This window comes from Bos grunniens, chromosome 13 (assembly GCF_055505025.1).
Source record: "Bos grunniens cultivar Pamir isolate PY7600 chromosome 13, Bosgru_T2T1.0, whole genome shotgun sequence".
NCBI classification, from domain to species: Eukaryota; Metazoa; Chordata; class Mammalia; order Artiodactyla; family Bovidae; genus Bos; species Bos grunniens.
This window is the reverse complement of record NC_141177.1, coordinates 52,012,279-52,025,998: the sequence shown is the minus strand read 5'-3', so window position 1 is coordinate 52,025,998 and position 13,720 is coordinate 52,012,279. Positions and strand designations below refer to the sequence as shown.

At 40.3% G+C, this 13,720-nt stretch overlaps 1 protein-coding gene across 1 annotated transcript in view; it reads right to left on the bottom strand.

Annotated features, from left to right (window-relative positions):
- Nucleotides 1-13,720, bottom strand: part of CUBN (cubilin) — a 259,434-nt gene that overhangs the window by 232,483 nt on the left and 13,231 nt on the right. The window contains exons 7-13 of the mRNA XM_086334167.1: nucleotides 11,048-11,174; nucleotides 9,942-10,104; nucleotides 8,161-8,292; nucleotides 7,028-7,123; nucleotides 5,051-5,169; nucleotides 4,434-4,620; nucleotides 2,714-2,826 (exon numbers count right to left, since the gene is read on the bottom strand). Coding sequence (XP_086190293.1) covers nucleotides 2,714-2,826; nucleotides 4,434-4,620; nucleotides 5,051-5,169; nucleotides 7,028-7,123; nucleotides 8,161-8,292; nucleotides 9,942-10,104; nucleotides 11,048-11,174 — 937 coding nt within the window. The remainder of the gene's footprint in view (nucleotides 1-2,713; nucleotides 2,827-4,433; nucleotides 4,621-5,050; nucleotides 5,170-7,027; nucleotides 7,124-8,160; nucleotides 8,293-9,941; nucleotides 10,105-11,047; nucleotides 11,175-13,720) is intronic.

Here is a 13,720-nt window from a genome sequence, read left to right as displayed (position 1 = left end):
GGTGGTCTCATATCAGTTTATTGTGAATCAAAGGCTTTAGTGTGTCAGGGAAGCAATAGATGTTTTTCTGGAATTCTCTTGTTTTTTTCTATGATTGGACATTGGCAATTTGATCGCTGGTTCCTCTACCTTTTCTAAATCCAGCTTGAACATCTGGAAGTTCATAGTTCACATACTATTGAAGCTTAGCTTGGAGAATTTTGAGCATTATTATGCTAGCATGTGAAATGAGTGCAATTGTGTGGTAGTTTGAACATTCTTTGGCATTGCCTTTCTTTGGGATTGGAATGAAAATGGACCTTTTCCCCCTGTGGCCACTACTGAGTTTTCCAAATTTGCTGGCATATTGAGTGCAGCATTTTAACAGCATCATTTTAGGGTTTGAAATAGCTCAACTGGAATTCCATCACCTCCACTAGCTTTGTTCATAGTGATGCTTCCTAAGGCCTACTTGACTTCGCACTCTAAGATGTCTAGCTCTAGATGAGCAATCACACTATTGTGGTTTACCATTGTGATAACCATTGTGTTTAATCTGCATCATTAATATCGTTTTTGTACAGTTCTTCTTGTATTCTTGCCACGTCTTCTTAATATCTTCTGCTTCTGTTAGGTCCATACTTCTTCTGTCCTTTATTGTTCCCTTTGCATGAAATGTTCCCTTGGTATCTCTAATTTTCTTGAAGAGACCTCTAGTCTTTCCCATTCTATTGTTTTCCTCTATTTCTTTGCATTGAGCACTTAGGAAGGATTTCTTATCTCTTCTTGCTATTCTTCGGAACTCTGCATTCAGATGGGTATAGCTTTCCTTTTCTCCTTTGCCTTTCACTTCTCTTATTTTCTCAGCTATTAGGGGTCTCTGAACCTCTCAGCTGATACCCAGCCTGGATGGATGGCTTAGGGTGTAGGCCTGTATAACGGGTATTCATCTTTGGTGTTTGGATGTCATTAAGGGATGAGAAATATCAAGAGCAGACATCAGGGAAAGGTACTATGAAGAGTTCTGAGTATGCAAGCAGGTGAGAATAAACATATAAATATGTCTCCAAGTTAAAATGTTAGACTGCGCAGACTTGAATATAGTAATATGACTAAAGAAACATAAAAGATTTTGTGCCGACAACCTCATCTGAAACAGCCAAACTATCAGAGGTGGTTGTTGAAAGAATCTAATTTATGATCTAAAACCACCACAGCATTCAGCTCATGAAAAAGGGAATCAGGATGTTTTTGAAATGCTATGCTAGGGTACTTTTAACATCTCTTACCCAACATTACATCATTTTTGTCCTTGAAGCAATTTCAATGAAAATCAAATAAACGTTTATAAATTGAAGTATCCTTATTTCAATATTATATAAACTGTATTATGTAAACTGTGATGGGGATAAGAAAATTCACAATACTCAAGAAAAACAGCATAAAATTTTTTTACAAGCTCACAAGAAAAGCATTAAAAGTTTTTCACAAAATGATTTTTTTCTTGAAAGAAACATGTTTTCAATGTCAGGAAACAGAATTCATGAAAACTAAATGGAAGGAAGGAAATTCACATAACATACCCAATGGGAGATCAACTTTGGAGTTTACTCTATTGTGGGATCACCAGACCCCAAAGAATCCTTGCTCAAGGGAAAAAATATTTCTAACCTTGACAATGACCTCTGCAACATTAGTTTGCTGGGAAAATTTAATAGTATTTCAAGGGAAAGCCTTAGCTAGTCAGATATGCAACTTTAATTTAATGAGTCCATGAGTTGGTTGAGAAGTAAATATTTGGAAAAGTCTGAGTAATGCTGGAGATAAAAGCACTAAAAACCTTGGGCTAGGATCTTAATTTGAAGACCATTTGCCCAGAAGTCCAGTCACTGGAGTCAAATGGCCTGGGTTCAGGTCCCTGCAGGCCACTTAAAGACCTCACACCCCTGGACAGACGTCTCAGCTGCTCAAGGGTAAATGAGGTGATGGGAGTTAAAACGCAATAATTAAACATATGTAAAGCAATGAACATAGCACACCTGGAGAGTGTGCTGTCAGATAAGGAAACCATCTTAACAGCAGTCCCCATTTTGGCATAATGATCAACCTAACATTGAATGATCACTACCAGTTTGGTAACAATATGACTTTACAAATGGCTGACTTGCCGTCAGCCAACCCATGTAAAGAAGTGTCTGTACTGGACAAAGCACAGGCTTTGAAAGACTAACTTGGCTTTAAAATCCAACTAGTCCAATTACCAGATAAAGAGTGTTTTTAAAAACACTGCAAAGTGCACAGTTCAACTTTGTTTCCTCTGCAGTGTGTGGAGAGTCCCTCTCGGGGATGAATGGAAGCTTTCCCAATTACTTAGCTTCTCATAGTTTCCATTATTTCATCTACACAAATGAGGATACCAATACTGCAATTAAAAGAGTTAGTGTTAAAAGTTTTCAAGAAAGGTATACAAAATACTTAGCCCAAAGCCTGATACTTAGAAAGTCCTCAACATTTTGTAGTTGTTCAGTTGCCAAGTCGTGTCCAGCTCTTTGTGACCCCAAGGACTGAAGCATGCCAGGCTTCCCTGTCCCTCACCATCTCCCGGAGCTTGCCCAAGGTCCTCAATATATGATAGTTGAATTATCATTATATGTAAAATAGTGTAATATATAAATGTAGTACATATTCATACATAAAAATGAAACACAGTGCGGCTGGGAGGTGCTGTATTTACCTTTCCCTCTTCAGTGTGGATAACCCAGAAGCAGTTAATGTCATGAGCATAAGCAACATCAGGGCTCACAAAGCTGAAGCTCCCATTCATCCCCGAGAGGGACTCTCCACACACTGCAGAGGAAAAGAAGTTAACTGTGCTTTACAGAGACTCTGGGAAGGAAGAGGCCAAGCAACTCCCACTCTGCCCCTGAAGCCTTTAGAGAGTCTGAGTAATTCATGTTGGAGACAAAAGCCTGCCATTCTTTCTTCTCATTGGTCTCCTTCTTCCTTCAGCATCTACTCAATTCCCACCTTGTGCTCAGAGTCCAGCTTACGTGTCCTCATCTCCACCTGAGTTTCCCTGCCTCTCAGTGTTTCCTCTGGCCCTTATTCCCTCTGTGTCTGTGACACCTGACCCCACACAATTTAATTCGTATCTTTAATTCTTGTCTCCCCTCTGCCATATTAACCTTGTGTCCTCAACTGGAAGAAGAGCTGAAAGTAGGTGGAGATTATTTTATTTTCTGTTTCCTTATTTTTCCACAGGGTCTACTAGAGTCCTAAACACACAATAAAGCCTCAGTAGATGTGCTGATTCAAAATCAGGAGGAATGAGGGACAGGAGGAGCAGTCAGAAGAGTTTTATGGAGAAGGCTGAATACGAAGCCTTCCTTGGGGACAGATACATTCTGATGGGAAGCAATGAAGGATTTTGGAGAGGTTTGGGAAGGGAAATTTTCCAAATAAAGGAACACAGCAGAAATGTGGTGGCACATGGCATCAGGAGATAAGGAAAGCTGTCTGGCTTGAAAGGGCATATTTTTAGGGAACTAGTGAAGAAAAGGTTAGATGGTTAGGGTGAGGCTTGATTGTAGAGGATGATTGAAAAAGTCTTCCAGGTTCATTCGCAGTGTAATATTAACTCTCATTTCACTAGATGATTTGCATGTTATCTAGTAACCTTCAGTACCTTCATTTGGTATTTGGAGGTATACATGGTTTTCTCCATTTTATAAATAAGAAAAACTGAAGTTCAGAAATTAAGCTACTTCCTTGAGACTGTGGCTACTAAATGGAGAATCTGAAAAACCCAGAAATGCAGAATCCAAAGGTTGTCTTCTTTGTGCTATAATTTACTCTTTTATATCATTTTAATTTTAAGTGTCTTTATTCCACAACTAAACTCCTTGAGGGCAAAAGCTCTTTTATATATTTATAAGAATATATACATAGATATTTTTCACATATACTCCTCTTGTATTCCTCCGTATGCTAAAGACTTTTTTTATTTTAAATTTAAAAAGCAAACAAAACAAACAAACAAACAAAAAACCTAGCCCTGATCTTTATTTAACAGGCAAAAGGGAGCCACTGTATACTCTAGAACAGGAGAGTGACATGAGTATCTGTAATATTCCAGGGAAATGAAATGGCTGCTATAGAGGAGACTCTCCTTTAGAAAACTACAATAACTTAGTATATTCTGCTTTCAAAAGGGACATTATGAAAATGGAGAATATTAATGTTTTCTTTTATGAAAAGATGTGCATGGCTGAAGTTGAATTCACCTTATCTTACCTTGTGAATTTCAAACCATTTCTGCAAGGGAAGACAGTTCTAAGCCTTTGAGCAGCGGAACATGAAAGCAGGTTGTTCAGGGGAAAAGCTACAGCAGGACTCACTCAAGGATGACACTGCTAAACTGTGAGCCTCTGTGGTATGAGAGATGCTGAGTGTACCTTCCTGGGGAATGTGACAGAGAAATCCAGTCCAGAAATGTGTGCATTCACAACTGAAAGCATTAACGCCGTCCACACACGTTCCCCCATTCAGACAGGGGTTGCTCAGACACTCATTGATGTTTTCTGTGCAGTTGACACCAGTCCAGCCCGATTCACACTTACAAACATAACCAGAGACTGTTTCCTAAGGAAAGAAGAAACACCATGTCACAGAATGGAGGGACAGACAGTAATCATGACCCAACCTAAATAATAAAGAACAGCATGCTATGTATTTCAAGGAGAAGGTGTTGAACCACAAGCATCGTCCAGGAGCCTAACTACTAATTCATTTAAATGTTAATTCCAAAGAATAAGAAATTAGATGTATTTGGGTCAAATTGTAGGCTTTGTTTTACTGCTTTGTAAATCACTGAGAGAAAAAAATGAACTCATTGGTTTTTCCTGGGAACTAAAGTCATTACCTACCTTTTATCTGAAAGCTATTGACAACTCTTTATCTTAAGCTTGAATCATTACCTTAAAACTCATAAATCATAGAAAACATATTGCACAGAAGGGATCTAAATTTATTCTCCAGCACTCAGTTCCCTTAGGAAGAACAAAGGACTCACAATGCATTGTCCATTTACACAGGGCCGACTCAGGCAAATATTACTGAGTTGCACACATCCATTTGGCCCATAACCATTTCCAGTATATCCCGGAAGACAAGTGCAAAGAGGTAAGGAACCTGTTTGGAAATAGAAATGGAAATGTAAGTGCAGGTCTCCTTCACTCAGGCCCAGGAAGGAAACTCAGGCTCTGTGGTCTAGATTAGGAATCCTCAACGTCTGCGCATACCCTGGGGCAGACAAAGTGTGAGGTGAAAAGATTTAGAATCTTTTTCTCCCCTAGTTTTTAATCTTAAGACTAAGAAAGACAGCACACACTATCAATACTTCATTTACAGATTGACAGTGGTGCTGTCAGTCCGTATGTCATAGTCCCGAGTTGTAAAAAAAAAATGTGAGGCCCAGCAAGGGGAAAGGGAGTTTCCTATTAAGGAGGGGTTGGCAGCAGGAAAGATCATTCCTGCAATGATGGTATCTGTACACATACTGAGCCCTAGAAATACATACTATTATAAAACCTCCGTTTATGGATGAAGACAAAGCACAGAGAGATTAAGTGCCTTGATCACAGACCCATAGCTAGAACATGGTAGAGCCAAGGGAAAAGTAAAGTGCAATCTTCTAGAATTCAACTCCTAACCACTTCAGTAGGCTGTTAATCATTTAACAAACACTTAAATAGTCATACATATATATTTAATATGTGCATACATACGCATTTATATTCTCTCATATATATGTGAGATATATGTGACATGTGCATATATATGACAAGTTAGTAAAATAAAGGCAGTATTTTGAAATAGCATGAGATATAATATATAATTCAATAAATGGAGTTGGAGACACCTATTTGGATAAAAACATCAAACTAGATTTTTACTTGATGCTATAGATAAAAATAAATCCTGAAAAGATCAAATATTTTAATATTAAAAATAAATTAAAATAAAAAGAACCATGTGTCAATACTTGACTTTCAAAGACTTTGGTAGGGAAGGCCAAATTCTAAGAGGAGGAATGCTAAAATGAAAGATTTACCTTTTTGACCACATAAAAATTTTAAACTTCTAAATAGAAAACACTACCATAAAATTAAAATAAAAACCACATGCCAAGAAAAATATATATAAAATATAAAACAACGAGATAATATCCTCATAGTACAAAATGAAATTTCACAGATCAGTAAGATAGCAGATGAACAAAGGACCTTAAAAAAATTAAATGGCGAGGAAATATATGAAATTTTTCATTATTTAATTAGTACTAATCAAAGTTTTTTGACTTAGTCAAAATTAAAATAATGAGAAGGCAATTTTTGCCTATAAAATTGATGAAAATGAAAACTCACTGTAGTACCCATTATTGTCAAGGGTGGGGTAAATGTATATTTGTACAGACTGTTAATAAGCAAATAAATTATTTATTCTTGAAAAAAAAGTTTAGTAATATGCATGTATTTTTAAAGTTTTAGTAGGTGAAGCTTTTATGCAACACTGCAGACCCTGAAGGTTTTTGCCCTGGATCCATTTTTTTCCTTTCTTAGTAGGGAACTCTTTATTTATTTATTTACTTTTTAGGAACTCTTTAACTGAGGGTGTGGGCACCTGGAATAAAGACTATATTTCCCAACCTTCCTTGCAGCCACACTTAGCCACCTCACTCAGTCAGGCCAAAGGCCCAGAAAGGGGAGTCCTTAGAGACAACGGACATGTTCTTCCTTTCTCCTCTTCTCCTTGCTGCTAGAATACAGTCATGCATCTATCTGCTGGTTTAATTATCTTGGGGAAAATTTGCAAAAACTAGAGCAGATCATAAAAAATCCAATTGTACAGTTTTATAACATGGATTGATATTTGGTTTGAAGACCAAAGTAAGAATTTTGGAAATAGAGGATTTTGATTTTAAAAGGTTGATTTGCTTTAGAAGGTTATCCTAAAATACCCCAAACCAGAGGGAGAGATAAGTCATTACCTAGAGCCAAGGAGCATGACGCCTGTGGGTGGCAGCCTCCATTATTGACCGAGCAGCGGTCTATGAGCGTGCAGACTCTCCCATCGCCCTGATACCCTGAGCACAGCAAGAGCAGGCAAGTGAAAAACAATGTCAGCAACATGCAAGAAGAAGAATCCCTATCTGAGAATCAAATATCAAGACCCAGACCAACCAGAGATCTTCCATCATCAAAACAGAAAATGAAAATAAAATATGTCATAAATAAAATTACACAGTTAAGAAAATGGACAAGAATTAGGCACCTAATTTTGGAAACAATGTTCAGGGTTGTTTCTAATGACAAAAATAAAAATTAAAAGATATGAAAACTATGGAGAGACTTAGAAAGTGCTGACTCTAAGGAAGTGACATTTTTCTTTTTTTTTTTTCCCTTTCTTTTTTTTTTTTAATTTTATTTTATTTTTAAACTTTACAATATTGTATTAGTTTTGCCAAATATCGAAATGAATCCGCCACAGGTATACCCACGTTCCCCATCCTGAACCCTCCTCCCTCCTCCCTCCCCTACCCTCCCTCTGGGTCGTCCCAGTTTTTCAATCACAGTGACTTCAAAGCTTTGAGCTGAATTATTTGAAAAGTCCAAAGTACTGCTGTTTTATGTTAATAAAACATACAGGGTTTCAGTTTGCCTCTTAGAACTCCCTGAACTTCTTAGATAGTAACTCAATTTAGATTAGAAAATAGAAGTCATGACTTCTTTCTGGAAGAGAAAGGAAATGCATGTGTATGATATGCCTATCATTAGGTCTGGTATTTAGTAAACTTTATATGGAAAACATCTCAAGAATCCATTATATTAATAAACTGTGGGAACAATACATCTGTGATCCACAGACAAAACCTGTCAAGTTCTTCATTATTTCAAGAGGCCATCCCACAGTTGGTAAAGGCTTATTATTTTCCATTGATATACAAAGTAACTTTTCTTTCTTTCTTATAACACATTCTAATATATCCTGGATCCAGAAGTCAAACTTTTTGCACCACTCAGCTCGCTTCCTTAGATATAAGTCATATTTACAATGGAACACAAGATCCTATTTTAAATGCATGTTGTGTCTGTAACGGTATCAGGAAATTTGGTGTAGCACCTGGTGGACATGAATGACAGTGGTAAGATCCATGCGTATTTATACACTCCACAAGAGGAGCCACAGAACAGCCGCCATTGTTTATCTCGCATTCATTGATATCTTCGCAAATGTATCCATTTCCTTGCCAGCCTAGAAAAACAGAAGGTTTGAAAAGTTAGTTAAAAACATGTAAAAACCTGCTTAACTATGTAAAGAAACATAGGTTAAAATGGTATATGTTCTACCTTTCAGACTGGCAAAAGCTGATTTAAATACTTATAATCAAATTCCGGCAAATAGGTGGGCACATCGGGTAGTCTTATATGCTATTAAGAGTCAGAAGTTAGATTAATTAAACCTATTTGAAAACAGATCTAGTCGTGTTCATTAAAGATTTTAAAATACATAACTTTTGACTAACAATTGCACTTCTGAAAACTCACTCTACAGTGATAAAATTGTCATCAGGTTTTATCTGTCAGTTTATCATTTATAAAGATGCAGGTAAGTCTACCACAGCATTGTTTAATGGGGAAAAAAAAAACTCTTAATGGATCACAGTCACATATACTGAATATACTATGACTCATCTATACCAATGGATGCTAAAAGCTATTTTTAGTAATATGTGCACACACTGAAGGATTTTCCCATATATATTTTAATGGAAATATCGAATTTTAGAAATGTTATGCAGAGCTATGATCACAGTTTGGGGAAACAATTTTTCTTAAAACCTGCATATTGGTCTGTGTGTCTGTATAAATGAAGGAAAAGGTAGAAGAGGAGAGAGACACAGGGTTTTCCGATGATAACACCCAGGTTAGGACCACTAGACTCTGCTGCTGCTGCTGCTAAGTCGCTTCAGTCGTGTCCGACTCTGTGTGACCCCATAGATGGCAGCCCACCAGGCTCCCCTGTCCCTGGGATTTTCCAGGCAAGAGTACTGGAGTGGGGTGCCATTGCCTTCTCCGACTAGACTCTAGTTGAAGGAAAGTTACTGGGCTCAAAATAGCCTGGAGTTAAAACTCCCCTCCGGGTCCTCCCCACCATTCTATGCAAAACAAAGAACTCTCTCACCTAAAGAAAAAAAAATGGACATTAAGGTTGATTACGCCCAGCTCCCAACCGGTCCCAGCCTCTGGCCAATCTCCAGAATTCCTTGCCCCAGCCATTTAAGAGAAACACTCTAAACAACCTTGGAGAAGAACAGGCCCCCTTAAGACAGTAGATTTCCACATATATGCCTATATATACTTACTGTTTTCTTGGGTTAGGGCAGCAGCTCACTAATCTGACTGCTGCCCCTTCTCGCCTCATTAAAGGTGATCTGTTCCTGTAAAGTGCCAGTCTCGTTCTTTTTCTGAACCTCGCCTTCTCTAGCTCCCTTACCCTCACTAGTGAACACACTCGGAGATGAAACAATTTGCCCAAGTTTACAAACAGCTGGCTTGTATGAAAGGTGGGACCAGAGCACGTGTCTTTTGATCTCAAATTTAATCAAGATCATGGCCACAGCAATAAAATGACTGACCTCCCAAACTCTACAGCTAATCCTGGCTATGCCATTTAACTTTACCACTCTTTGGGACAAACCATCCATTTCTTTCATTAAACTGCTATAGCAGTTAGATGGTCTGAAGTGGGATATAGTGAAATAGGACATGAAACTGGATTGGAAGGCATCCTGAAAACAGCTTTCTTATTCCTCGACAGTGAAAGGAAATTGGTCCTGCCATCTTGCTTGACTGGCATGGGGAGCCTGGCACCTGAGCCCAGGAGGGGACACACCCACATACCTGTGGGGCAGGCCCCACAGTAGAAGGATCCCGGGGTGTTGAAACACCGCACAAGTTCTGAGCAAGGTGCAGGCCAGAGGTTGCACTCATCTACATCCAGCGTACAGGCCGTGCTGTTCGACGGGGCCTTCCACCCAGCATCACAGATGCAGCTGTACTCAGGCTGTAGGAGCGACAAAGGTGTGAAAGCAGGCAGTAAGGAGGACGAGCAAGAAAAGCCTTTGAAAAATCTCACTGAGCCTGCAACTGATTCCTCTTCTAATGTGCATTTCCATGAGACCAACCGAGTGGCTTCTCTTTTCTTCCCACATGAGTAAGCATTTAGACCAGACCATGCAAAAAGAGAAACGGCTTTATTTCAGAGTAAGGGAAACCTATAATTTGCCCCCAAAGATGCCTGGAAAAAAGCAACAACAATCAAGAGCTGTAAGTCAATATAATTAAAGTCAATCAGCTCAGCCTGCTTTTAGAGGGAAAAACATCCATGTAGTCACAGACCTTGGAAAATCAATTCTGTTTTTTCCTTTTTGAAGGTCACACACACACTACCCTCCCACCATGGCTGGAAGGGAACCATTTTCCATCACATAGGCAGGGAAAAAACAACAACAACAAGAAGTAAAAATAAATACCTGAAGGTCTCAAGGAGGGCCAACTGGGCCAGGGCTGGAGGACCTCTGGGCCAGGAATTAAGGTCAGCACAAGGGATACTTAGAGAAGTGGGCTCAAAGGGGCTCTGGGGCCAGGACAAACGCAGGCTCCTTAAAAGTGAATGTCACAAACAAGGGCAGGACTTTTGTGTTTCCATATCTTGTCATTGTTAAAACTCACAAGGCCAAGAGAAGATCATGTCTCACAGCGAGAGTCATGGGCAAATAATAAAAACATGAGTAATTTAATGAAATCAGCCTCTGAAGTCGTTTTCTGCTTTCTTATGGACAACCCTCATCACCTTCCTCATCTGAGCCCAGCTGAAAGGCAGGACGTGACTCCCCTCTGCAGCCCCACAGGGTCCTGTGTGTATACACACAGCTACAGAGAATGAGGAACTAATAACCAGCCTCCCCCCGCCATCCCCGAGAGGGCCCACTCTGCAAGGGACCCACCTCTCCAGCCTTCACTCGGACCAGATCCTCGCAGATGCCGTGCACGCAGCGCGCCTTGGAACCCCCCTCACAGTCATCATATTTGGATGCACACTGGGGGCCGTGGGTCTCAGGTGAGCAGAGACAACTGTTGGTCACACAAAGCACAACTCAGGACCCGTTTCTTAGCATCAGTTAAAAAATTAACAATAATTCTGATTGCAGGTCAGTGATATGCACATAGAATCATAAACCAGAAAACCAGATTTACTGGCTGGAGTCTTAGAAGAAAGTCACTCTGCTCCTCTTGAAGTGGCAGATCAAGTAAATGTGCTGTCATCTCAAATACGAGATGAGAGGGCACAACTACCTCTATAAATTCTTCTGCTATCAGGTCAAACAGCACTGTCACAGGTCAGACAGCTATGAACTAAGGGGGATAGAGTTCATTCAGGACGGTAGGGATCATCGTGTCCATTCATCGGCCACCCAGCTGGCTCCTCCAGTGAGCACAGGTGACCTTGACCAAATGGGTAAATTCTCGAATATACTCTAGGTTTGTATAACCCCATGGGCAGTGGTATATCCACATCTCAGAATCTTTGATGATGATAATCATATTGCAAAGGCCACATTTCTTCTCTCCATAAGAGATAAGTTAACATAGTAACAGTTCTTACATAGCCACTCACAAGATGTATTTATTACATAACACCTAAGATAGATCCCCTGGAGAAGGAAATGGCAGCTCACTCCAGTATTCTTATCTTGAAAATCCCACGGACTGCGGAGCCTGGTAGGTTACCATCCATGGGGTCGCAAAGAGTCAGACATGACTGAGTGACTTCACTTTCACTTTCAAGCTAGCCTAGCTGTTTTGTCCTAAGATTTCAATTCAGTAATAATCAAACAAGCAAGGCTTGCTCCTTGGAAGAAAAGCTATGACAAACCTAGACAGCATGTTAAAAAGTAGAGACATCAATTTGCCAACAAATGTCCATATAGTCAAAGCTATGGTTTTTTCAGTAATCATGTATAGATGTGAGAGTTGGACCAAAAAGAAAGCTGAGCACTGAAAAATTGATGCTTTTGAACTGTGGTGCTGGAGAAGACTCTCGTGAGTCCCTTGGACAGTAAGGGACAGTCAGTCCTAAAGGAGATCAACCCTGAATATCCATTGGAAGGACTGATGCTGAAGATGAAGCTCCAATACTTTTACCACCTGATGCAAAGAGCTGACTCTTTTGGAAAAGACCTTGATGCTAGGAAAGATTGACAGCAGGAGGAGAAGAGGGGTGATAGGGAATGAGATGGTTGGATGGCATCACTGACTCAATGGACATGAGTTTGAGCAAACTCCAAGAGATAGTGAAAGACAGGGAACCCTGGCATGTTGCAGTTCATGGCGTCACAAAGAGTCATGCATGACTTAGTGACTGAATAAAAGTTGTTTTAAACCATCGCAATCTTAAAGTTGCTAAGTTAGTTTTATATCTACCCTGCAGATTCAAAAGGAATATGGATGGTGTGAGACAGCAGCTGGGGAAAAGGGAAGAGGCAGAGAAGTCACAGAGCTTATTTACACATCTGAGCACAGCTGATGGGGTGAGAGTCAGGTCTGGTTGGTACTGTTTGCCTAACTTGAACTGTGTTGGCCACTGGGGCCAAGGGTCAGAGTCAAGGAACGAGGACCTGTGTGGCCATGGACTGTGAACTAGTTTCTGAGTGTTCTGGCAAAGGGGTCACTCTACCAGGTAAAGAAGCTCTTTTAGTGATATGTGTTGAGGATTTCCCCCAAGCTGTTAAGAATCTGCCTGCCAATGCAGGGGACACGGGGTTGGATCCACGGTCTGGGAAGATCCCACATGGCTCGGAGCAGCTAAGCCTGTGCACCACAACTACTGAAGCCCGAGTGCCAGAGCCTGTGCTCTGCAACAAGAGAAGCCCCCGCAATGAGAAGACCTCGCACTGCAACTAGAGTAGTCCCCATTCGGTGCAACTAGAGAAAGCACAGCAAGGAAGACCCAGCACAGCCACTGATTAATTATTTTTTTAAAAATACACGTTGAGGCACAAAAAGCTCAGCTGATGTCCATGGGTAAAAACAAACATGTGACTGGCAGCAAGGCAAAGGAGAGTTTGGCTGTTGGAGAAGCACCAGGGGCCTCACTCTGGGCACAGAACTTGGTGTAGCCATGGAGGCCCCAGAAACAACCATTGGGTGGCATCTCTGAGTAGGTTTTAAGGAAGAAAGAGATCAGTGAATGTGGCTGGAAATGGAGGGTTAAGAGTGTGGTGAATACCATTCAGGCTAACCAAGTAGGGTTGCCAGACCCAGCAAATAAAGATATAGGATGCCTAGCTTAAAATTTGGATTTCAGATAAATACTTTTTTGTTGTAAGTATATCCCATGCAATTCACAACATGTGTGCATGATAAGTTGCTTCAGTTATGTCCCACTCTTTGTGACCCTATGGACTGTAGCCTGCCAAGGCTCCTCTGTGCATGGGATTCTTGAGGCAAAAGTACTGGAGTGGGTTGCCATGCTCTCCTCCAGGAGATCTTCCCAACCCAGGGATCAAGCCCGTGTCTTTTATGCCTCCTGCATTGGCAGGCGGGTTCTTTATCATTAGCACCACCTGGGAAGCCCTGCAACTCACAACATCAATACATAATTGAGTAAAAGCTGTTCC